We start from the raw sequence: 27,324 nt of genomic DNA, 5'->3' as shown, positions 1-27,324 counted from the left end.
GATTCCATTGGTGTTAGGGTTGAGCCAGGAATAAATGTATCCCATGTACTTACTTACTTACGTACGTACATACTTACTTACTTGTCAAATGTATTTGACACAGAGGTGGTATTCAGCAGGTTCTGACCAGTTCTGGAGAACCGGTAGCAGAAAATTTGAGTAGTTTGGAGAACCGGTAAATACCACCTCTGACTGGCCCCGCTCCCATCTATTCTCTGCCTCCCAAGTCCCAGCTGATTGGGAGGAAATTTTACAGTATTCTTCCCCTGCCATGTCCACCAAGCCATGTCCACAGAACCGGTAGTAAAAAAAAATTTGAATCCCACCACTGTTAATGACTGCTCATATGAAGAAACTCTGGTTGGTGTACAAAACATTTTAACGTTCTACAAAGCCAATTAAAACAAATTACAAAAATAAGACCCCGGGAATGTTACACATGATACAGCCAATGCACAGGCTCCCTATTGCCAGGTGATCCCTAGGTTTGCTAAAAGACCCAGTGTTTTAAGGACTTTTCCAAAGGCCAACGGGATTGGAGCTAACCTCAGTTCAGGAAGAGTGAGGGTCTTTTAGAGGGTGGGTCCCATTCCAAAAAAGGCCCACATTCTAGGTCCCATCAGATGGAACTCTTTTGCCGTACAGGACCTGCAAGTTACCTCTTCTGCAGGACCTGATGAGATTGGCAAAGGAAATTAGGAAGAGGCAATCCCTATAGTATAGTAATTCTTTATTGGCCAAGGGTGATTGGACACACAAGGAATTTGTCTTTGGTGCATATGCTCTCAGTGTACATAAAAAGACAAGATACATTCGTCAAGAATCATAAGGTACAACGCTTAATGATAGTCATAGGGTAATAAATAAGCAATCAGGAAACAATATCAATATCAATCGTAAGGATACAAGCAACAAATTACAGTCCTGCAGTCATAAGGGGGAGGAGATGGGTGACAGGAACGATGAGAAGACTAATACTAATAGTAAGGCAGCCTTAGTGAATAATTTGGCAGTGGTGAGGGAATTATTTGTTTAGCAGAGTGATGGCGTTCGGGGGAAAACTGTTCGTGTGTCTAGTTGTCTTGGTGTGCAGTGCTGTATAGCATCATTTTGAGGGTAGAAATTGAAACAATTTATGTCCAGGATGTGAGGGATCTGTAAATATTTTCACAGCCCTCTTTTTGACACGTGCTCAGTCAAAGTGCCTCAGTGGAAGGCAGGTTGGCAGTAATTGTTTTTTCTGCAGTTCTGATTATCCTAGATAACTGTACAACTAATTCTCGACGTAACGATCATTCCTTTAGTTACAAGGAATGGTCAAAGTTACAACAGCACTGCAAAAGGGACTTATGACCATTTTTCACCCTTACGACCATTGTAGCATCACAGGTCACATGATCAAAATTTGGACACTTGGCAATTGGCTCGTATTTATGATGGTTGCAGTATCCTGGCATCATGTGATCCCTTTTTGCAACCTTCTGGCAAGAAAAGTCAATGGGGAAATCAGATTCACTTAACAACCTTGTCACTAACTTAACAAATTCACTTTGATACGGCAAGAAAGGTTATAAATTGAACAAAAATCATTGAACAGCTCCCTTGCTTAACAACAGAAATGTTAGGCTCCATTGTGATCATAAGTCAAGGACTACCTGTATATCACGGCATTTCTTCACGGCTGCCCATTGCAAATTTGCTTGGGTAAAATAAGGAGCAAAGACCACAATGAGGGTCCACTCTACCTGTGCAATTATTGAATTTTTCTAAAGACCCTCTCTTAGGTTGCTTGTAGCTGTATGGGGAATCCTGACCTGCAGTTGGAGAATATTTTGAGAATATTTGCCTTAGCTCTTTCCCAAAAGGTAGTTTCTCAAACAGCACAAATTATTCTTCCAGTTATTCAGGGGAATGAGATGGTAAGCCTGCAGCAATGTTTTCACCAGGAAAAGGGGGGGAAAAAAGATAATGATGATTTTGGGACTGACTCCTAGTGCTTTGGAGAAATATCCTTCTGGGGTCATTTCCAAATATTTTGGGGGAAGTGTAGGTTTACTTGGCAGTAGTCTGCTACTATCTCATAAATTTATCATCATTTGGAGCCATGTGTTTTATTTACTTAGTACATTCCTGTTTTACCTTTCTTCTCAAAGTTCACTGCAATTTTCCCCTCCCCTTTTAGCTTCCTAAAACAATGGCCCTGCAAACTAAATTGAAGCAAGAGTTTCTGGATGGGAGGGTGGGGCGCATGAAAAGAGTGAACCAATTAGCAAACACATAGTAAGGTAAAAGGTAAAGGTTCCCCTCACACATATGTGCTAATTATTCCCGACTCTGGGGAACAACTCTAGCTCATCTCTGTTTCAAAGCCGAAGAGCCAGCGCTGTCTGAAGATGTCTCCATAATCATGTGGCCAGCATGATTAAATGCTGAAGGCGCACGGAACGCTGTTACCTTCCCACCAAAGGTGGTTCCTATTTTCCTACTTGCATTTTTACATGCTTTCGAACTGCTAGGTTGGCAGAAGCTGGGACCAGTAATGGAAGTTTACTCTGTTACACGGCAGTAGGGATTCAAACTGCTGAACTGCTGACCTTTCTGATTGACAAGCTCAGCGTATTAGCCACTGAGCCACCATGTCCCTTACAACAAATAGTGTTTGCCCCCAAATCTTCACACTTAAATGAAGATTGGTAGTTGGATCTCCCCAGTCGTAATTCAGACCAGGCTGGTATTGCACTTGTAATACTTTAGGAGATACAAATGCTTCTAACCCTTAGTCGTTTGCAAAGCATTTTAGGATGCCATAATGAGGCTGCTGTCATAATAGCACTTAAAACCCAAATCCAGGATATTAAAGTTAGCGCTTTGAGAACACAAAACCTGCCCTAGCAGCAGACTCGATCAAGCTTTCTTGTGATGGCAACACAAACTCTATGGAAACAATTGTGCAAGAAGACTCAGGATTGCTAGTGATAGTCTTGTGTTGATGTGTTTGGCGTTGTTTTGATGTGGGTTGAGATCTTTGGATGCTGGGGTGGGGAACGAGGGAATGCAGGATGAAGTTTTTTCCATACCCAAGATGAGGACCTGCCAAACTGAAGCCCTCCTCTTTCTTTCCAAACGGAGTGGTGCTGCCTCCTAAAGATAATCTTTACTGTGGCCAAGGATGGTGGAAAACATGAGGTCGGCATGGATTAGTACAGGAATTCATATGGACTGACAACTTGGGTTTCCCCCTACAGAAAGAGTGGTAGTGTTTTCTTCCTGTGGACTGAGCTACCTATTTCATTCCTTCCTTCTCTTCCGTCCCCCCTTAAAGGCTTCGCCGGAGTTCAAGCTCTGTTCCAAAACCTTCTTTCTATGGACGAAAAATAGCATGAAATCAAAGTGGCATATATTTTGTTTTACCCAGAAGCTGGCTTTTCAAAAAAATATTTTGATTTCTAGATGAAAGGACAAAAAAAAAAGTTTCCACTTTCGTCATTAACCATCTATGGCATGCTTTTTTTCTTTTTCTTTTTTTTGGTAATAAGTTTCCCTTTCACTAATTTCCTTGAAACTGTGCACAGATTCAAAGCTCATTCATAACATGAGACAGTTTAGATTAGCTATGGTAAAGGGCTTACAGGAGACATTTTTTGGGGGGGAGGATGAGCAGTTTAGCAGAAGATCATGATTATCTCTTTATAGACCAGGAGTATGAATGTAACTTTAAAATAGTTTTTACAGAACAAAACTTGGGAAGAACATATTACCAAATGCCGAGAGTGTGTTGCTAAACTAGCTAAGAAATATTCCCAGCCTTGATAGGTAGGCTGATTCAAGATACAGATGGAAAAGTAATGCCAGGAAAGAGTCATCAGTCAAACATTAGCCAGTGAAATTATAGGAATTTTGAAATTAGACTAGCTGGAATCTTTACCGCATAATTCTGAATTGATCCTTTCGGAATCGATATATACCAATCTGTCAAGATTACTTTGGTTCAGGTTTTTGTTTGCTACATAAAAGTCCTATTATTTTCACAACACAGTTATTGTTGTGAAGAAACTAACAGAATATGAGTTAGATAAATGATTTGGCAGGCAGGACAAGAAGTTCATTATATGGTCTGCCAAATCAATTTTGAAGTAACCATCAGCAGAAAGTTGAGAGTCACTTTAATTGATTTAAAACAGTAAAACGCTAAAAAAATGTCTCCATTCTTGAATTCTTTTTTTAAAAGCGCGCTAATTAATTTTTCTTACGTATTTTAATTTCTGTCTTATTGTGCCAAATACCGATGCACAAGGTCTTCGTTTGTGTAACTAAAATTACACTAAGAATTGGGGGTGGTTTCCGGCTGCTGCTGCTACTGTCGGTTTGCTCAGGGATGGGCGGCGCATGCATGCACAGTACTTAATAAAATGCTTCTGTGCATGTGCAGAAGCAAAAAACAAGATGGCTGAGAACCAGTTTGGGAGCATGGCTGGCCGAGTTACTACCTACTCGGCTGAACTAGTTAAGATATTATCTTTAATATCTCTCTCATTCATTTGACCTTTAAAATTGAACTCTTCCCAAGGCAAAAAAAGCAGAGCATACATTTCCTATATGTGGTTGAAGCTGCCTTAGAGGATGTTTCGAGGATACTACTTTAAAAGTGATGAATTTCTCGAGGTTGTGAATAATTTGAACAAGGATATAAAATAACCAGAGGAATATTTTGCACAATCTCTGATTCACATTCTGGCAAAAGAATAAATATATTTTCTCTTAGGCAAGAGTATAAGGCAGAGTTGTTGTCCATTCAAAGGAGCCCAATCTTGGTTGTACCCCTCTTCTCTAAAACCACATTCCTCCTGAATAACAGAGTTGGAAGGGACCTTTGAGGTCTTCTAATCCAACACCCTGTTCAAGCAGGAGACCCTATACCATTTCAGACAAATGGTTGTCCAATCTCATTTTAAAAACCTCCAGTGTTGGAGCACCCACAACTTCTGGAGGAAAGTCATTCCACAAATAATTGTTCTAGCTGTCAGGAAATTTCTCCTTAGTTCTAGGTTGCTTCTCTCCTTGATTAGTTTCCACCCATTGTTTCTTGTTCTACCCTCAGGTGCCTTGGAGAATAGTTTGACTCCCTCCTCTTTGTGGCAACCCCCTGAGATATTGGAACACTGCTATCATGTCTCCCCTAGTCCTTCTTTTCATTAAATTAGACATACCCAGTTCCTGCAAACGTTCTTTGTATGTTTTATCCTCCAGCCCCCTAATCATCTTTATTGCTCTTCTATTGTACTTTTTCTAAAATCTCAACATCTTTTTTTATATCATGGCAACCAAAAGTTGATTAATATTTGAAGTGTGGTCTTACCAAGGCATTATAAAGTGGTATTAACACTTCACATGATCTTAATTCTATCTCTATTAGTGCCTCCTAGGACTGCATTGGCTGTTTCGGCAGCTGCAGCACATCGCTGGCTTACACTGAGACTGGAGTGACTCCCTTTCTTAGTTGTTTTCAGGAAACCATTACAACCTGCTGTTGGGAGTAGACATGTAATGAGGCAGGGACCCTCCTGCTACGGATTTGAAGGCTGTTCAGCACCTCTGTTTTGCTTTTCATGTCTTCATTTTTATTTTTAAATTATTTTGTAAGATGCTTAGAGATAGCACTTCAGTTGTAGTAAATAAATTCATCCTTTACTTAATACAAAATTTTAATACAAATTTCAACTTCTTTGTTGAAAATAAAATGCTCCCAGAGTTTGAGTGGTGAGCCAAATGGTGATTGGCTTGTGGGCTGCCAGCTGTCGACTCTTCAGGTTGATTTATGACATCAAACAACTTTTGTATAATGCAGTTTTCATCAGGTAGTCTAGCAAAATCATATTTTCTATCCTTTTTAATATGTCTTTCTAATTCACGAAATGTCATAAGCAAGCAATAAAAAAAGCAGCGGATATTAACCGCTTTAAGAACTGCCTTTAGATAAATCAACTTTTCTACTTGTGAATAGATGCCACTTTCTAACTGTTCCAATTTGTGTGATGTGTGCAACATAGGGACTGAGCTCTGAATTACAAGAAGTAAAAGGCAGGCAGGCAGGCAGGCAGGCAGGCAGGCAGGCAGGCAGGCAGGCAGGCAGGCAGGCAGGCAGGCAGGAAGGAAGGAAGGAAGGAAGGAAGGAAGGAAGGAAGGAAGGAAGGAAGGAAGGAAGGAAATATGTGAAGGAGGGCATTGTCTGTGAGGCTCATATCCAAATTAATACTCAATAACTAGGTCAGAAATTAACAGGAATATTAATAAACTGACAACTGACAAGCCTAAAAAAGGATTGATAATTACATACCTCTAGCAGAGGTAATAGCAGCTGTGTCTCATTTGGCTCATCACATACAGCGTGCAAAGATGTGATTGAGCCCTGAAGCAAACACGTTGGTGCAGCACAAAATATTTTCATTATTTAATACTGTGTTTTTCCCCAGGAGAATTTATACTTTGCTTTTCTGTCAAATCTATCAGTTTACAATCATCTATATTAAGTAGGCTAAAACATTTTTTTTAAAAAAAACAAGAAGTATAAAATAAACTGAACAGCTGTGGTCTGCAAACGCTCACTGATGTTTCTTTTTTTTAAAAGAGACAGCAATCAGAACAGCCTGATCTCTTTGAAAAGGCTATTCCCACAGCTGACATGCCTTTGTTGGAAGATTGCTTGTGTATTATTGAAGGCTGAGATTAAAAACAGCATCCCAAAGAAAGAATAAATTCCTTTGGTGCAGTAGGATGAAAACAGATCACTGGCAAACAAAAAATAATAATAATCCCTAAACCCCATTCCCTAAGATGCAGCCGAAGAAATTTAAAAGAAAGGGGAAAATATGTAAAGGAATGAAAGAATGGGGCATATATCAAACCAGTAGCTCCTCTGGTCAAGTAGAATTCTTAATTAATTCACTCAACCACAAATTGTAGAGTTCATGATGCTAAATGCTTAATTCTTTTTTTTTTTTTAAAAAGCAAGAATCTTATCCTTGCCAAATAAGCAAAAGAGGAGCCAGCTAGCAGGATTGTGCAGAAATGTCTGGATGAACAGTGCCACGCAGAACCTTCCTGGAAATTGCAAATATGCCATAAATTACCTTCGTTATTAGTAGCTACGTTTTCACATCACCTTGCCCAATTTCCCAGCACGGTTTAAAATGCAACTTTTGTTAATGCAGAATCTTGACATTTAAACGCAGGGTGTTACAGAGGCCTTGCCTGTGTCTCATAAACAGAGGTTTTAATGTCGTCGTCCCCCCCCCCCCACCTCAGTGGACTTGCTTGGTTGCAAAGGACTTTCCAGCCACATTTTTGGACTTCAGTTTTGGCATGGCCAGGCAATCAGGGAAGGTAATCCAAGTCTGGAAGATAGTTGACTACTGTTGGCTACAAATAGGTGACTGGAGAGCACATTGTACTAGGGAAATACCATCCCAGCCTGCATCCAGCTGTTAATAAATTCCTAGTGTGTGCAGCATTTTTTGGCCAAGTTTTTACAGCCCTGTGAATTTCAGGGCAGTCTTCTTTTGAGTTTGTAGCTCATCTGGAATTCTTTCTCATCGTGATTTGTATTGAAATCCTTTCTTTTTCTTTTCAACCAGAATGCTTCTGAATTGATCACCTCTGTAACAGTGGTGGGATGACTACATTCTCAAACATACCTGTAAACATTGGATTTGTCATTAAGATTTTTAATCTCCAGTCCCTCCCTCCCTTCCCGGTCCTCCTTCCTGTTATAGCATCAAAAGCCAGCAATCGGTGTGTGTGTGTAGGGGGAGAAACACACAGACATACACACAAGCTGTTCTACAAATCAAAAATGCATTTTAAAACCGACACACTAGTATCTCAGGAAAGTTTGTCACTGAGCTGAAAATGTGTTGAAAAAGGCTCAGCTGCCTTCACAGGTTTTTCTGGTGTTCTTTTGATGTGTATTTGGACTGTGCTTTTATACGTTAGCTGACTAGATGTGCTAAGGCAACACGGGAAGCCATATAAGTCAAACAAAATAAAATAAAATCTATTACGCTTGTTGTACCTGACATGCTACTGGCATCTAGCTGACCTTTTGATCTTGAAATAGCGAAGCAGAATTGGACTCTGTTAGATCTCCAGAAATCTCAAGGCTGAAGGTTTGGCAAAAACAACTGGGAAGACAACAGTAGCAAACCACTTCTGTGTTATCGCCAAGAAAACTATATGGAGTCAATTTTAGCTTCATGGGGAGTCTTTCTTTTGTACATCTGTCCAAGCACACTATTGTGGGTTGAAACAGGTTAGCCCAGGGATGAAAGTGAGATGCTACTGTAGGCCTCATTTCACATTGTCTTGAGCTTTCCGAAAAAGCTACTTCAATTCTTCCCCAAAGTAGTATCTGTCACCAGTCAGTTATGTTCTAAATTAAATAATAAACCACATTTAATAAGAGTCCATTCCTCCCTAATGCTAAAGTTCTGTTTTAAATCAGCCGTAGGCTTTCAATATACTGTGTTTGCTTCTGAGATAAGGGTTTTCATCAGATAGCAAATCTGTTAAGTTTCAAGGACTCGAGTCCACATTATCACATTTATTTATTGGATGTATATCCTGCCTTTCCTCCAGATGTTCACGGGTGAGATACATAATGCTTGATCCTCAGTTTTCCTTTCACAGCAAGCCCGTGAGATAGATTGAGAGTGAGTCACAACAGTGCTTTTTCAAAAAGCAACTGGCCTTCCTTTGTTTTTGCTTGAAGGCATTTATCTTCTCATCCAAGAAGCTTCTTTAGTTTTGAACGTTGGATGGATAGCAAAAAGTCTTCAAGCAAAAACAAAGAAAGTTCAGATATTTTTTTTAAAAAGCACCTTTGGGACAACCGTGACTTGGATGACTGAGAATCTCCATAGATGTTGTGAAGGAGTAATTAACCCAAAACCATCTTGTAAGCTTCTGGGGCTGAGCCTAGTTCGAATTGAACATTTTATCTACCATACCACACTGACTCTCATGCAAACTCTTATCCTAATTAGATAGATAGATGATAGATAGATAGATAGATGATAGATAGATAGATAGATAGATAGATAGATAGATAGATGATAGATGATAGATAGATAGATGATAGATAGATAGATAGATAGATAGATAGATAGATAGATAGATAGATGATAGATAGATGATACATAGATAGATAGATAGATGATAGATAGATAGATAGATAGATAGATAGATAGATAGATAGATAGATGATAGATGATAGATAGATAGATAGATAGATAGATAGATAGATAGATAGATGATAGATAGATAGATAGATAGATAGATAGATAGATAGATAGATAGATAGATGATAGATAGATGATAGATAGATGATAGATAGATAAAGTTCATAAATTGTTGGATTAGGTAGAAATATACATGGAAATGTAACATTAAATCTCAGATAGATGTAGTGTTTATTCATACTTCTTAACGCATAAGGTGCTATTTTCCTTTAATATCATCACACAAACATTCTTTTAACTATTACAAACCATATTTTGGAGCATTGGGAGTAGCAAAGCAGGGGACTGAATTTTTTTAAATTAAATTAAAAGAAAATTTCATTGAACATAGTAGGATACACTTCTTAGTTAGCATGCGTGTATAGGTAAAGAATACATAATGCAACTGAGCTTCTGTGGCTGTAGGTAAACTTGAATCTTATCTTCCTGAGGTCAATCCAGCACTTTAATCAGTACACCTTAGTGACTCTTAGACATGCAAAGATCTGAGGAGAATTTAGAAGCCTAGCGTAGGTCTTGAGGGCAAAACCAATCTCATTCCAGGGGCAAAGAATGGGAGTTGTTTATGTGGAAGTTGGATTTCCTGTCGCATTGGATGAGAGGACTAGACTACCAGAAGAAAAGTATATGATCTTGGCAAATTTGGCAAGATGGCCTTATCTTCCATTCCCAGCATTTTTAGTTATCTACCTAAGTTGGATGTTAGTCTTACCTCAACTTGAACCTTTAAGCAAGAATGATCCTTGGCTCCATTTATTGAGAAAGGTATAGTTTACTAAAGATCAAGTGAAATAAAGTAGAGCAAAGCCAGAACTGAAATTCGTGTGCCAAAATCCCCAAATAACTTTCCCTCTCTTAGGCACTATCCATTGCTTTTGTCCCGTCCCGTCCCCCCCAATCATCCAATCAGTTTTAAAGAAAATGTTTGTGAAATGGTCACTCTGGGTGTAGCTGCATTCTTCTCATGATGGAGCGACCTTGAAATGCTGTCTCAGAGAGGCGCACTTACTTCCATTACTTTCACTATCCCCTCAAGCATTCACCCTCCCTTCCATCCCCACCCCCACCTCCGGGTCCATAGCAGACTTGCGCCAAAGGATAGCAGAGGGCAGGCATCAGGAGGCAGTCATGACACTTGGTTAAGCACATTTCAGAATTTGGGGCCCTAACATAGCCTCCTGGCATTCTGGAGAGGCTCAAAAAGACATAAGATGACATTGTGATATCAACAAAAGAAGCCAGTATGGAGGTTTTACGCTCATTTGTGGCTGGATTTAAAATCAATGGCAGAAGGATCAATTTCCACACTTAAAACTGCACCCATAAAACCTTGAAAACCGGCCCTAATTGCATTCAGTATAAGTATAATCTTTATTGTCATTGTACTTAAACACAATGAAATTGGTTAATTTATTAATTTAATTAATTTAATTTTGTCACTTTGTTTGAGGGTACAGGCATGATACAAATAATCTACTCCTAGTGTAAACAATTTGAAAGCAAACAGCTTCCATTAAAACAACCTTATCTAGTGGGACCAAGTGGAAATACCTTCTTTGTTGTGTCCCCTTGCTTATGTAACAGCATCTCCTGAAATGAAAGACCAGAATTCCAGAAGCCTTTTCAAGCCTAATTTTTCCCCAGGTTTTCGGAGTGGGATGTTAGGGAGCCCAATATATCTGTGTCAGTTGTGATTATTTGTTTATGTTTATATTTATATTTGCATATGTTTGTCGGTTGTTCTTAAGACAGTGGCCATATTAATTTTCTCATGAATTAAAACAAGTCTCTCATTCCACCCACCGTGGAATGGCACCGTTCATCAGTACAGTACAGAAGGCACCGTTCATCAGTACAGTATTGTTTCTTCCTTCAAGCCTGTTTCTTCCTTCAAATCCTACTATAATCTCAGGGTGACTTTTTTTGCACCTATATTACAAGGCTTAGTTACAGGCAATCAAAAAGAGTTGTAATATGACATCCACACAATGTTGTAATAATTTGCAGAGTAGCTCACAGGATTATGCAAGTAATGCTTATGTACCTAAGAATATTAATTTGTATTTCCATGAACTGATTGTTACTTGGGAAGGTGGTTGGCTATGCCAAGGCTCAGGCTTGGAGTTCATCTGTGATATAGTGACTAACTTCAAAGTGAAGGTAGATAAGATGAATCTTTGGCTTTCAAAAAATGAGTGTAACCTCAGAGAATAGATCCTGACAATTAGAACAATCACTCCATGGAAGGACTTGCCTCCAGATCTTGTGGCTGCTCCAACACTGGTTTTTTTAACAAGAGATTGGAGAAACATTTGTCTGAAATGATATAGAGTTTTCTGCTTTACCAGGGAATTGGTCTAGAAGATCTCCAAGGTTTCTTCCATCTCTGTTATTCTGTTCAGACTACAAATTTCAGTACAAGAATGGTGGTGTGAAGACTACTTAGCACTTTTCTTTTCTAGTGATGGTACTGAGTTTTTAATTAAGAGTTATACCCTTCCTTTCATCCAGGGCAATGTACGTAGCATTTCTCTCCGTTTATCTATCACACAACAGAGTTAAGCTGCAGAGAACACATCTAGGCCAGGGGTGTCAAACTCGATTTTAATGAGAGCTGCATCATGGTTGTGTTTGACCTCAGGGGGGGGAGGGACTGGGGGGGGGGGTTAAAGCCAGCTCAACATCGCTCATCAAGCCTCCATTTTTGGCTGTGATGGCCTCCTGGAGCCCCTGCCAGCAAAAACAGAGCTCCATTTTCACTGGCAGATGCACTGCAGGCTGGTCCTTCACTGTTTCCAGGGTGGGCCCACGGGCCTTGAGTTTGACACCCCTGATCTAGGCCACACTTATCCAATGGGTTCCAGGACAAAGGGTGAGTGTCAAAGTGCGGGTCCCCGGAATTAAGATAACACTACACCATAGTGCTCTAAAAATCCCCCCTCATCCCCCTCATTGATGCATGCTTTTCGTCCTATAAGGGGAACCTCCCCAATTACCAAATACAGTCCCCATGTATTTTATTTTATGATAATTAACTCAACGTATATAGCTGTCCCCTCAGCAAGCGACACTGGGCCTAATTGACAAGGGTTAAAAGCACTCAAACAATGTAGAAATTAGGGGGAGGAATAAGAAAATAATAAGATACTCCACCCTAAAAACAAAGCATGGACTTCACATAGAGAGATTATATGCCCGTGATGGCGAACCTATGGCATGCGTGACACACAGAGCCATATTTGCTGGCACACCAGCCGTCAGCTCTGGCGCACATGTGTGTGCTGGCCAGCTGATTTCTCACCCTTCCGAAGGGCTGGGGCAGGCCATTCTTGCCCTCCTGAGGGTTGAGGAAAGCTGAGAAAGGCTAGAGGACGAAAATCGGCCCCAACGGCCCAACCGGAAGTTCAGGAACAAACTTCCGGTTGGCCCGTTGGGCCTTTTTTTCACCCTCCACAGCCTCTGAAGGCTTTCCTCAAGCCTGCGGAGAGCGAAAACGGCCTTCCCTGGAGGCCCTCTGGAAGCTGGAAATGGATTGTTTCCAAACCTCTGGGTGGGCCCATTTTTCACCCTCCCCAACCTTCAGAGGTTTTCCTGAAGTCTGGCGAGGATGAAAAAGGGTCCCAATGTGCCGAAACATTCAATTTCCGGCTTCTGGGGGTCCGGGGGAGGCCGTTTTCGCCCTCCCCAGGCTTGAGGAAAGCCTCTGGAGCCTGGGGAGGTGTTATGCATGCATGCATGCATGGGGGGGTCATGCGTGCATGCGCAGGTGGCCAGGGAGGAATGAAGTAGTGTGGGCACACACACATGCATGATAGCACACGTGTGCAATTTTGGCATGCCATAAGAAAAAGACATGCTTTTTTTTTAACCTTTTGGCAATACGGATCTGATGCAGAGGAGACGTCAGAGTAGGACAGAGTTTTGATTAGGCCAGAGAAGACCCAGTGTGGGGGCTCCAACACTGGAAGTTTTTAAGACGAGACTGGACAGCCATTTGTCTGAAATGGTATAAGGTAGGGGTGTCAAACTCAAGGCCTGTGGATCGAATTTGGTCCGCTAAGCCAACCTGAAAATAGCAAAGGCTGTGATGCCTCTGGCAGCCAAAACAGGGAACGGGAGGGGCTGTGCGCTCCCCCCCTCATGCAGGCGGCCTCCTGCAACACGCTGCCAGCCAAAACAGGGTGCAAGGGGCTGCATGTGGCTGACAAATTGCTGCAAGAGGACATCCAGGACAAAATAGAGCATGGGGGACAGGGCACATTCCCGCCGTGCGCCGTTTTGGCTGGCAGAATGCTGCAAGAGGCCGTCGGTTCCATTCCTCCCCCCCCCCCCTGCTCAGCTGGCCCGCAGAGGAGAAGTACAATGCTGATTCAGCCCTCAAAAAAATCCAGTTTGATTGCTTGAGCCAGGGGTTGGACTAAAGACTTCCAAAGTCCCTTCCAGCTCTGTTATTCTGTTACTCTGTTATTCACCTGTGAAAAATCATTGGGCATGTCTCACAGCTCAATCTCCATCACAGGTTTTTGCTGTGGAACGAATACTTCCTTGAGCTATAATTCTTAACAGCTAACAAAAAGTGGGGGCACTGCCAAGTCCCACTGCATTTCCTTGGAATCACTTTTAGTACTGAAAGAGTATTCAAGAACTCTCTGACAAGCATCTTAGGACTTGGGAAGAACAATAGGTAGCCATTTCTGTCCCTCAAAATTCATGATTGTATTCCTTAAGACAACAAATTGTCAAGAATCAGTAATTATTTTTCTCTCTTGCTGAACCAGCTGGGTTGGAAAAATTATTTTAAAAGCCCCCAGCTCTGGCTGGGGAATTCTGGGAATTGAAGTCCACAGTTGTGAGAAACACTGTTCTGGAACATTTGTCTCAGCATCACTAGAAATGTGTTGTTGTTGTTTTGCAATAGGCATGCTTGGTTCTAAGCATGGGACACTCGAAATACTGATTTTAATCTCAAAACATTTTTCACTCAGAATGTCTTATACACCTCAACCATATAGTTTCAACATGTATGTACTGTATAGATTGACTTCAGCTTCTCTTCCTTTGTTATTTACCACTTCTATTGACCTTCATATTGTCGGGTTCTTAGAACAGAGACTTTGTCCTATGTTTTTTTAATTGCTCTGTAAAGTGCCATGTTTCTTATGTCTTCCATTTCGAAAATAAGGCTGAATTAGTTCAATGCCCAACATCTCTCACTATTGATTTACAACAGCCTGCATCTTTCCTTTCTTACAATAAAGAAACAAGGCGACTAACAGCAAAACAAGATAAAATATGTGGTGTGTAACAGTAAATAGTAATTAACAAAATCCTAAAAACCAGAAACGCAAAAAAGAAAGCAGTGGAAGCAACACTTGTGAAGATTTTACCAAAAGTATTGGGAAACAAATAAAAAATTGCATTTTTGTGTCCGTTTAAAAGTAAGCAGTGTGGGGATCAGACATTTTTCTAATATTTTGGACGCCATCCCATAATCTGCTCAGGAAAAGCCATCTACCTTATTCCCATATCACTAATAGAACAGTAAGAAGGGTTTGAAAAGCTGAGCTAAGTTTCTTTCCGGCATGTCTGTAGAAAGCTGAATTCTCCAATTTAGAAGAATTCTCTCTGTTCTGTTCCATAAGAAGTCCAGCCCATGAGTAAGTTCACCATACTTGGAACTAGTTCTCTTGATTTCCATCATATGTAAACTAATATTAAATACACATTTAATATCTTCCCTGTAATTTACCAGCAATCAACCTGGGAGAGCCAAATGCTTGACTCACTCACACATGGTCTTTCTTGCCCCCGCCTTCCTCCCCTTGTTCTTCCAACCTAAACCATCTGGCAATCAGCATTTGCAAAACGCAAATATTACAATAGAAAATGTTCACTCAAAATAAAAAAGTGAGCATTTTAGAAAAAGAAATAAGGTTGGGGAAAGCTAGATGAACTTAGCAGGGTTGAATTCTAAGGCCCAAAGATGCATCAGAGCCTGCAGTGCTTTAAACTTGAACTTAAAGCTGCTTTCCACAGCTGCAGCTCAATCCTGAGGAAAGATAGCTTTAGTTTAAAGATTTGGAGACTGCTATCTGTACATCCCTGGACACTCTGAAATACCCCTAGGCTTTTGAATCTGAAATACCGCAGAGCCCTAATCTACTGCATGCTAATATTCCACAGTATTAAGAGTACTTAGGATCCTTTCATTTCTCTTTTCATCCTCACCGAAACAGATTTTCAAGTTGACCCTAAATAATGAATAAATCCATAAAGGCTTTGACAACACAAATTATAGCTACAGCTTTATTGAGGCAACTTGTGGAATATTTCGGAGTGGCTCAGAATTGTTTTCGGTTGAACGAAAAATGGCTATTCTCGGGTTCCGAATCTTTTCCATTATTGGATTGCTGGAATTTCAGGATAACGGGGCCAATTCAGATCAATCAAATCAAACCTTATGGAAATCATAAGACCAGCAGTTAAATATAGATAAAACAAATAAAAATTAATGAACATATATGTTTGGGTTTGCCTGGGTGTGACACAATGAGAGACAGATGGTGCATATTGGACCATCGGAGACAACATCACTGAATAATGATCAGAGAGGAGAAGCAACTAATAGAAGTCATGTCCTCTGCAGACGAATTTCTTCAGGATGAAATGAATAAAATTGTATATGACTCCCTATAGAGGACATGTAAAAGAACATGTGGCTCAAGGACCATACTAAGTTGTTTCCACGAAGACTAAATTCCCAAATATTAGTGTTGGGAAATATTTTTGAAACTCCCCAGTAGACAACCAGAATAACAGAATGAAAATGTTAGAAGGGATCTTGGAGGTCTTCTAGTCCAGCGGTCACCAACTGCTGATCTGTGAGAAAATGTTGGTGGTCCCCAGAAAAATTATTTGCATTTTTTATATTGCACTAAATCAGGGGTCCTCAAACTATGCCCCCTGGGCCTGATACATGCAATGAGTGTTTGTGTTGCTGCAGAGAGTCTCCCCTTCTGGGTCTTTTTGTGCAGGTCAGAGGGGGGCAGAAATTCAGACTTGGGGTCTGCTTCAGCCTTCTGGGTGTGGGGTCTTGGGTGAAAGCTGGAGGGAAGCGTCGCTGGGGGCGAAGAGGCCTTGTTCTAGTACTGCATCATGGTCTGGAACTGGCTGACCATCTCAGCCTGAGCCTCCAGGCGTTGACATCTGACCTTGCACTCCTGAAGGTCTTCCCTTTGCTTGGAAAGCTTATGCTTGTAGTCCTCGGTGAGGTGCTTCTGCTGAGCCTCCTTCCCGGTCAGATCCAATTTGAACTGAGCCAGCTATTTTGCCAACTCTTTCTCATGGTGGCTGCTTAGCTCCAGCAACTACTTCCTGTTGGAGCCCTAAGGAGCTCAGGCGGGGAGACGAGGAGTTGCGAGTAGAGGCTGTGCGAGTAGAGGCTGGCAAGGTGCCCCTCAAGGTGAATGACATTGAGTTGGCCACACCCACCCAGTCACATGACCATCTTGCCACGCCCACCCAGTCACATGACCATCTTGCCACGCCCACCCAGCCGGTATTAGGCAGATCATAATAGTGGTCCCCGGGATTTAAAATTATGAATTTAGTGGTCCCTGAGGTCCAAACACCCTACTCAAGCAGGAGGCCCTATTCCATTTCAGACAAGTTGTTATCCAATCTCTTCTTTAAAATCTCCAGTGATGGAGCACCCACAACTTCTGAAGGCAAGTCGCTCCACTGATTAATCATTCTGTTAGGAAACACAGAAGTGGAGAGCAAAAAGCAATGGATTCAGACTAGCCAAAACAAAGACCCAGTGAAATTTCATAACTCTGATATAACAGGAAGCTGTCATGTGCCCATTTGAAAAAACTGCACATACTGTCGGGCTGGGAATCAGTGCCTCCGATACACTGCTTAAGAATACTTTTGGCATTTTGGAAGCCTATTGGGAAGACGCTGCGGCAGGAATCCTATGGAGTGAAGCTTGCCAATAACTTTTTTTTTACCAAGTTGAATTAAGGCAGTCTCTAAGAACCAGTGGGGCAGGACCTGCTGGGAAGAAAGTTAACTTTAGCCAGATATTTAAAAAGCAGTACTATGCTTTAGTGTTCATGGAAACCAAGCCCATCTCTAAATGTAGAGCAGCATGCCTAATATATCTTGGAACTGCATAGATACTTCTAGTAAATTAGAATGAATGGCTTCAGGAATGTCAGACTTGGACAGTATAGAAATGTTGAGAGTTGATCTTTGTTATGAAGACCATTTAATAATATCCTTATTAGTTCACAATTATGAATAATTTGGCAGTTTCATGCAAATACTAAGATGTATTTTTCTGATACTGGTTACTAGTTTTTCCTCTGGGGAGAGAAAGTGGTCAAAGCCCCCAGTTCCCTTCCCAATAGATGGACATGATTACAACATTGTGTACATAGAAAAGAGCTGGAACAACTTTATTCACTAATAGAGGAGGAGTGTGTGTGATTACCAAATTAATATATAAATTAAAAAGTAGAGAAACTAAAACACCTCTACATCTCACCTCTTTCTGAGAGGTTATAACTCCAAGGAACTGCCACTGTGAGGAACATCTGATCATCGTTCTGGTATGGAATTAAGGGGCTTAATGAGAAGAAGTCACTTTTTTCTACTGAGGATCCCCTTAGTTTGTACCACAATATCTCCCTTGGGATTAAACCAAAAGGTGACTCCAAATCAACGAAGGATCTGAGTGAAGAATCTCCAAGCTAGGAAAAGTATTTCATGATTAAATTGTTAAAGGGCCAGCCAGTAGTTAAGAATACAGTAGATTGATCCACTGAAATTGTCTACTCCTCAGTACTTTGACTTTCAATCTTGTCAAATGGATGTAAGCAAAGATATTTAGCATATAGGGACGCGGTGATTCAGTGGCTAAGATGCTGAGCTTGTCGATCAGAAAGGTTGGCAGTTCGGCAGTTCGAATCCCTAGTGCTGCGTAACGGAGTGAGCTCTCGTTACTTGTCCCAGCTTCTGCCAACATAGCAGTTCGTAAGCATGTAAAAATGCAAGTAGAAAAATAGGGACCACCTTGGTGGGAAGATAACCAGCGTTCCCTGCTCCTTCGGCATTTAGTCATGGCAGCCATGTGACCACGGCTCATCTTCAGACAGCGCTGGCTCTTTGGCTTTGAAATGGAGATGAGCACCACCCCCTAGAGTCGAGAACGACTAGCACATATGTGTAAGGGGAACCCTTACCTTTTTTAGCATATATCCTGCTGGCTATTAGGCAAACGAATGGGTCGGTAATTGGCAGGATCCACTTGATATCCTTGTGGAATGGGATGACTTTTTCACTTAATCTCTTACAAATTCATGTATGGCATTAATGATTGATAATGTGTTTGCCATTTCAATGTCAAACTAAAATGGGGCATTGAAAATTAGAAAAGCAGCTGACTAGCTGAAGGCAAGTGTATCTTCAGAAGACCTCTTTTCATCAGCAATTATTTCCATTCCTGTTTCTGTTCCATCTGCTTAAAAGCATTGAGGAAGGAACTATAGCTAATAGGTACTAAAGAAGGTCTCCATTTAGTGCAAAGGGCATAGAGAATGGCCTTGCAGGACAGCAGGAAGATCCATTAGTAAGGCAGTGATCAGACAAGAAAGTCTTAAGCCCATTCCAAGAAACTAATTTAAGAAAATGCCGCAGACAGCCTCTCCCTAGTTCACATGAAGATATAAATGAGGAAGGGAACAGTCTTCCTACTATTCCTATAACTGTATAATAATAGTAATTTTAACCTTCATGACTTTGGTTCCTTGCCTGGTCTATTCTATAGACTGACATCTGGATTCTTGATGTCTCCATTTAAGGGCTCAGAAGATAATAGATGATGTACATGTTTTTGCCTGTGGCAAGAGCTGCTGCCAGACAGAGTAGGAATTATTAAGCTGAATAGAGTAGAGTAGAGTAGAGTAGAGTAGTGTAGAGTAGAGTAGAGCAGGGTATGGTACGGTACTGTACGGTACGGTACGGTGCAGTACAGTAGAATACGGTGGAGTACAATAGAACAGAACAGAACAGAACAGAGTAGAATAACAGAGTTGGAAGGGACCTTGGAGATCTTCTAATAAAGAAAGGGTCTGGATTCAAAATCCTTATCCCTGCCAAAGAAAGAGGACGTGAACAGGGACAGGGATGTATAGATTCTACAGAGCTTTTTATTAGTGCAGGATCCAATCTGGGTTGGTCACTGGGACCAGAGGTTTAGTCTTCTGAGCTTTCGGACTTAAGCAGGAGCCCATCCTCAGGGAACACAGAAATGTACGGAATACCAGCAGTGTCTACCATCCTACTGTACAGTCATTTAATTCTCAGGATGTATGTTGGAAACACTCCCCAAATTTCACGAAATGACTGGACTGGTCCAGCACCAGTCGGAACCCTTATAATATTGCATTTTACATTGCAAAGACCAAAAGAAAAACTTTTAAAATCCAGCTCTCCTACAAAAAGCAGTCCTGTACACAAGTTGTCACAGCAGGTGGCAGTGCCTTGTCAACCTTGGCTGATCTCAAAAAAGAAGAAAAAAACATGAAAGGCTCAGATCCAGCTAGTAGTTGGGTGGGAAACTATAAAGAAATTCCAGTGCTTTAGCTAGTCGGGAAAATTGAAAAAACACCTTGCAAATGTTTTTGTTAAGAAAACTGCAAAGAGCTGTCCACATAATTACTACAAGTCAAGTCCAACTCCATCCAAATGAGTTGTATATTGCAAATTTCCCTCTTGTTTTTTGGAAACATTTATTCAACAAAGAGAGCATACAGTGTATTTTTATTTTCATTCCAATAATACAAAAGCAGACACTGGAGTGATGCCTAAAAGAAGGAATAGTTGAGTGAAATAGTCTGGAACTGAAAGGTCCATAACCTCTTGCCATTTTGAGTGATCATATTTCTTGAAATATACAGTGCTCCCCCAAATTTATTTAAAAAATGGAAGATTTGCAGGGCTGTCAGGCAAGGCTTTTACTATGCAATCCTCCTTACTAAAGTTTCAAATTTTACAAGACCATTCAGACAATAGTTTTTCTTTATAGTGCTGCAATATTTCCTGGCACTGGCATTTTAGATAGGAAAAGTAGAATAACTGTGCAAGGATGTATATGAAGCATACAGCCATACATTGTTTAATTTTTCATTGCTAACCTTAGGATTAAAAGTAATAAATATCTTTAAAATCACGTGAATGAAACCAGCAGAACATTCACCAATTACTTGGAATTATTCGGGAATTATGGATAGTATTGGACTGCAAGGAGAATCATTTTTGGTGGAAATTTTTGCAGTTTCAGCCCCAGTACATTTCCAGAGAGCTGAGATGTTAGTTTAGTGGTCGTGCAAAAAAAAAAAAAAAAAAGATTGAGGGATCAAAACATCCTGTGCCCAGAAAGTGGCATTAATTTTTTTAAAAAAAGAACTTGAAGATGCACTCTTTACTTTAAAAGAAAATTTGAATGCATGATGCAATTACTTACCAGGGAGGAAAAAGCCCTCTGCAAATACATCCTATTTGAGATAAGCAACTATTGAGATACGTTAAGGACCTATGATTTGAATAACCGTATTGTATGCACCAAAGATCCAGAGGTGAATTCAATATTTGGCTTTACTGTATGTGATTATGGCATTGCAGTATCTACATCCAGGGTCCTTTTTTTCATTCTTCCTTATCCGAATTCTTCCCTCCCTCATAGATACCCTCAGTCTACTTTTATGAATATTTCAGACATTAAAAGAATGCAGAGTGGGCTGCAGGGAAGGAAGATAATCTGTTCTCTTGCCAGATGCTGCTCATTGGTGGATGGATACCATTCAGTATAAGGCCCAGTCTTCAAGGCACTGTTCTGACCCTTCCCGAGAACATGAAGTAAACTCCTTGTCCTGACAAAAACCCCTTTGCTGAATTTACTGTGAATTCTGCTCATTGACATCCAGCCAAGTCTTTCAAGGGAGGATTTACAGTCACAGACCTTATCAGGCTTAGAGAGCTGCCAGGCCAATATCTTCAAAACTTGGCAGAGAGTCTCAGATAGTCATGAACCAATTAAGCGAACTAATTGTCTCCTGCAAACTCCACTCCCCTTTCGCTCCTCTTTTATTTCCTCTGGGAGGGGGCATTCATCATCCACCTGTGACCTTACTCCCAAGTCGACCCCTGTTCTTATGCTGTTCCCTTCATCTGGCAACTCTGCATGCACACACTGGAAACAGGCTCCAGCTGTTCGTCTGCCTCACTGATGTCTGACTCTGAAGGCAGCTGATAACTGGCATACGGCTCTGGCCCCCTCTCTGCCTCTGACACAGAGCCCTCATCAGAGCCTTCCCCAGACTCCAGGACTGGCCCATGCTCCTCCCCAACCTCCTCACTGTCTGAATCTGCTGCCTGCTCTGCTGGCCACTGGCGGGCCACAACAGGCACTACATAACTTCTGAAAACTGTATTGTTTTCCAGGCTAGGCATTCATATCAGTATCATTGGTAGAAGATACCTATTATCAAACTAAATAATTCTTGTGTTTTAATCACACACATTTTCCACACCAATGCATGGTGAAAACCACGTTGCATTGTTACAGGAGTTGACAACCTTTTAAGACACCAGGGACCATGATCTGATGGTGCAGGTGCCATCCAAACAAATTGAAACACAAGCAAAAAAGAAGTCAAACTAGCTGTTTAAAAAAAATACCTTACATGAGATTCCCCCCACCCCCTAGAATTACTAGACTTAAGGTGAGAATATTTGAAATCCCAGAAATGTTGCAATCTTTCAAGAGTTCATCTGTTGATTGATCTTCAGTCTGTTGGAAGTTTTCCAAGGGTCAACGGGTTAGAGGCCCCTTTTGAGAGCCATGTTTCCATCAGAGCACTATTTGCATTCTAGTAACTTCAAATTAGTATCTTTGTACTGTAACTCCATCCTGCTGCAATAGTATACTAGGAGCAGGTACTATATCCCTGCTTGCACAAGCAATTTGTGATAATGGTGGTCCAGGTTAGTCCAGACATGTGCAGAAAAATAGCATGTGATGTGAAACAGAAAGCAAGCTTGTAACATTTGACCTTATCACTGGGTCAAAAGTTACACTTTCTCAAAAATGGTTTTGCAAATCTTTTTCAGAGCTGATAGATACACACCTTAGCTGGATACAAAACATTATATGAAACAGAAAGGCTGTGCTTTTTTGATCCAAGCAAACAAAGTCCCAGGTAATTTACTTTTTTTTTTCTCCTGACTTTTGTCTAGCTTCAGTTCTTCTTAAGCTTTCTTTGACTTGGCTGGTCTTCTGCAAATGTCTTTTGGGTTGCTTGCTCGGTTGAAAACTGAATTGCAGAAACATCTAATATTTGGTGGGAAAGGAAAATGCATTTGGGGTAGGGTTGAATGGTGGCTATATGTTTTCTTTCAAAATGGTTGAAGTGTTTTTTTTTTAAAGAAATGTGGTGTTTTTAAATGAGTAGGAAATGAATGGAGATTCTCAGTCATCCAGGTAATGTCTGTCCTGAAGGTGGTTTTTCTTTTCAGTTAAAAGATCATTATGATCCAATGAACAATGTCGGTAGGAACACTCAACTGATTTTTTTTTTGAGCTCTAATCATTCCGTATTTGACAGTCAGCCTGATCCAATTAAATCATTCACTTAACCATGAAGCAAGAACTTAATGGGGTGTAATCTGGACTAGATGTGCTCAACAGCTTCCTTGATAGCTGAGCAAACTGTTGTTCAACCCAATTTCATCAACTAGGGTTGAACTGAGGGGATCATTTACCCAATCAGTTATTATTGCTATAGTCTAGCTTAATGAAAAGAAGGACTAGGGGAGACATGATAGCACTGTTCCAATATCTCAGGGGTTGCCACAAAGAAAAAGGAGTCAAACTATTCTCCAAGGCACCTAAGGGTAGAACAAGAAGCAATGGGTGGAAACTAATCAAGGAGAGAAGCAACTTAGAACTGAGGAGAAATTTCCCGACAGTTAGAACAATTAATCAGTGGAACAGCTTGCCTCCAGAAGTTGTAAATGCTCCAACACTGGAAGTTTTTAAGAAGATGTTGGATAACCATTTGTCTGAAGTGGTGTAGGGTTTCCTGCCTAAGCAGAGGGTTGGACTAGAAGACCTCCAAGGTCCCTTCCAACTCTGTTATTCTATCTGGAGACTGACTGCAAACCCTTTTTACTGAAAATGGGGAAAAATGAATTGCTGATTAAAAAGATTTGTTGGGAAGAAGAGAATGATGGGAGGGTGAAGATGGTAACTACAATGTTTGCCACAAAGTAGATGGTTAGTTAATTTTCTTTTTCTTGCTTTTTTGTTATTCACATGTTCTTTTATCCTTTTATCATCTTTTTCTATTCCTTCTATGTTTATGTAGTTTTCTAAATCTCTTTTTTAATAAAAATTATTCATAAAATAATAAATTTATATTGCTGCCCAACTCACAAACAGTAAGAAACCTAAGCTGGCCATTCTCTTTTATTTTTATTTTTTAAAATAATTTTATTGGTTTTTAAAAAAAATTGGGGGAAAGGGTAGGTGGATATACAAAAAAAAAAATTTTTTTGCAGCTCCATCGTGCTAGAGGTAGGAATCTCCCCAATTCTCACAACTTTTTACAAAAAAACAAAAACAAAATATAAAAGATAAGCAGAAACAGCATCTTATTATACATTGTATCAACCATGTGTTTATCTCTTTTGCCACTGTCTAATATATCAACAATTAAAATGATATTCCAGATATATTTATTTTTGTGACCTGAGTCTTTCCATTATTGTTCCCTCCCCCTTGTCCCCAGGCGGAGCCGCAGCCCCTCCCTCCTTCATGTCTTGTGTTTTGTCGCCTTTTTCACTACTTCTTATATTTCCGTCCTCTAGGAGGGCACTATGTTTTTTAATGAAGCTGGCCATTCTCTTTCAGCCCAACCAACTTTGTGTAATTGTTTTAGGGAATGAAGATCTCTGATGTGGACAAAAGTTGGGATATATATTTCTAATAAATAAAAAGACAGTTTTATGTCTTTTTTTTTAATTTTAAATGGACAAAAGTCCATTTAATCAGATGCATAGAGTGTCCCAAAGGTGCTTTTTAAAGAGGGAACTGGACTTTCTGGTTTTTCTTTAAAGACATTTTACTTCTCATCCAAGAAGCATCTTCAGCTCTGGCTGGATGGTGGGGAATAGGAGCATTTATATTTCTTGCAGACAGCTGCACATTTCCATTCTTTTGGAGAGTCGTTGAGGCCACCTGGAGGTTTTTCTGTGTCATCGGGGTCAACTGAGTAATCCAAATAGGAATGGAGCCTTCTTGGAACTGTTGAAAGGACTGTGTTGTAGATTGGAGATAGATGATGCTGTACCTCCCCCCCCCCCCCCAATCTATTCAATTTTGGCACAGATCGTCTCTTTGACCCCTCTTTCAAACTAGTGGTCCTCTTTATGCAAAATGTGGACTTTACTGTCTCCAAAAGAGTGGCCCTTGTCTTTTAAATGCAGATGAACTGCTGAATCTACTTCTGATGGATTTGTTCTCCTATGTTATGCCATGCATTTATGAATGAGAAGCAAAACGTCTTCAAAGAAAAACCATAAAATCCAGTTGTCTCTTTTAAAAGCACCTTTGGGATATTAGAAAGTGAAGTTTGCCTAATATTTGACCTATATATTGTTGCAAAAATGAACATAGTCTTCTCTTGCAACGCCTAAGCACACCTCTCTTCTGCACTGGACACTTTCCCTATCTACACTAAAATAATTTTTACACAAGCCAGTAATGTTCTGTAATAGTCTGTACTTAGAGCAAGAATTTGCTTTTGTACGTTTCTTATCTGCATTTCTCTTGCACAGATCAGAGAGAAGAATGTCTTTTTAAAATACTATTAGCTTCTTTTTTTGTCAAAGATTAGAGACTTGATCTTGCTATAGAAATTTGACTTTTCCCCAGGTGGTCTATAAATCAATAATTCTTAGTAATTATTGATTAATCAACACTAACATTATGCCCATTCCATAACATTATTGCCCATATAATCTTTGATTTATTTGGAAATCGTATCCACAATTTCTTATATCAATAGATTTATATCTTCACATGCTTTAGCCCTCTCTAAGCAGTTTACAATATCAGCATATTGCCCCCAACAATCTGGATTCTCATTTTTTAAAAAATTATTAATATTTTTATTGTACAGTTTTTTTCATTTTACATCACTATTTCATCTTTGCAACAACTCTATACCGGTTTATATCCACAGTTTTGTCGTATATACCATTATATATACATTATATAGTTATCATTCTAGATATATTTTTTCATTTTGTACTACCTTTATCATTATATATTATTATATATAATTAAATATTCTTCATCTTTCATTATATTTACACTTATTTCTAATTTCTAATTCATTAATAGTCTTTCATTATTAGTTTTCTAATCTTTGCATCTACTATCAAGCCAATTATACCATATAGATAGTGTAATATGGATCCTCATTTTACCAACCTCAGAAGGATGGAAGGCTGAGTCAACCTTATAATTCATGGTCATGCACTATAGTCCCCAAGTCAAGTGTTAAAGATCCCAAAACAACAATAAATAACATCAAATCTTAGGGGGAAGTAAAAGCACAGCCTTAATAAATCCATGAGCCCAAACATTTGACTCAACCCAGTGTTAGCCATATTATTCTTCCAATAACTTTTCAGAAGAGCAGCCAAAACTTAAAATAAACATTGACTATGTCGCTGCATTTTAAGCATTTCAAATATGTCCCCCTTCTAATCTCTTTTGATAAAAGGATTTATGTAATATCCACTCTGTTAGAGAAGATTCTTGAGAGTCCCTTGGACTGTAAGGGGATCACATCAGTCAATCCTAAAGAAACTCCACCCTAACTATTCTTTGGAGGGACAGATACTCAAGCTGCAGCTCAAATACATGCACCAAATGAGAAGAGAGGACACTGATGTTGGGAAAGATTAAAGGCAACAGGAGAAAAACACAGTAGAGCATGAGATGGTTAGGTACTATCATTGAAGTTGTTCTGACCTAGGCTTCCCAAGAGCATGAAGCAAACTTCTTGTCCCAACAAAAAATCCTTTTATTAATTTACTGTGAATTCTATTCATTCACATCCAGCCAAGTCTTTCAAGGGAGGATTTACAGTCACAGACCTTATCTGACTTGGAGAGCTGCCAGGCCGAAATCTGCAAAACTTGGCAAGGAGTCTCGGAGAGTCACGAACCAATTAAGCGAACTAATTGTCTCCTGCAAACTCCACTCCCCTTTCACTCCTCTTTTATTTCCCCTGGGAGGGGCCATTCATCATCTACCTGTGGCCTTACTCCCAAGTCGATCCCTGTTCTTTAGCTGTTCCCTTCATCTGGTAACTCTGCACATGTGCCCACTGGGAACAGGCTCCAGCTGTTCGTCTGCCTCACTGATGTCTGACTCTGAAGGCAGCTGATAACTGGCATACGGCTCTGCCCCCATCTCTGCCTCCAACACAAAACACTCGTCAGAGCCTTCCCCAGACTCCAGGACTGGCCCATGTTCCTCCCCAACCTCCTCACTGTCCGAATCTGCTGCCAACTCTGCACAACAGAAGCAATGAACATTAATTTGGACAAACTATGGAAGCCAGTGAAGGACAGCGGAGGAAGGGAACTGGTATGTTATTGTCTGTGGGGGTACAAAGAATCAAACATGACTTAGCGAGTGAACAACAATAAATATATCCTCTTCCATGTATGATAGATACATAGTTGGCTGCCATTACTGTATGTCTCTCAGACTCTTCCTAAAGCATCTGGATTTATCATAGTTTACTTCAGGGTGCATGATAAAGTAAAACCTGATTGCTAATACTAACAAAGGAAAGGAGAAATTGTTCTGGATTGGGAAGGACAGTGCATATTATCTAATTTGGCACCCGCTTAGCAACCCAAGTCATCTTTTGACTTTCTGTTTTTA

General features: G+C 40.3%; 1 protein-coding gene across 4 annotated transcripts in view; it reads left to right on the top strand.

The window, feature by feature from the left end:
* The window catches only part of NFATC2 (nuclear factor of activated T cells 2), a 173,663-nt gene that overhangs the window by 123,309 nt on the left and 23,030 nt on the right, over nucleotides 1–27,324 (top strand). For 2 of the 4 annotated variants that reach the window (XM_081949663.1, XM_081949662.1), the window contains exon 10: nucleotides 22,470–22,558. The exons of the other annotated variants lie outside the window; for them this stretch is intronic. In XM_081949663.1, the coding sequence (XP_081805789.1) occupies nucleotides 22,470–22,513 (44 nt within the window). In that variant the 3' untranslated portion in view covers nucleotides 22,514–22,558. The remainder of the gene's footprint in view (nucleotides 1–22,469; nucleotides 22,559–27,324) is intronic. 4 annotated transcript variants of the gene reach the window in all.

The sequence above is a fragment of the Natrix helvetica genome, assembly GCF_964273705.1.
Source record: "Natrix helvetica genome assembly, chromosome: 3".
Lineage (NCBI taxonomy): Eukaryota > Metazoa > Chordata > Lepidosauria > Squamata > Natricidae > Natrix > Natrix helvetica.
Note: the sequence above shows the minus strand (reverse complement) of the source record. Positions and strands in the feature narration are given on the sequence as shown.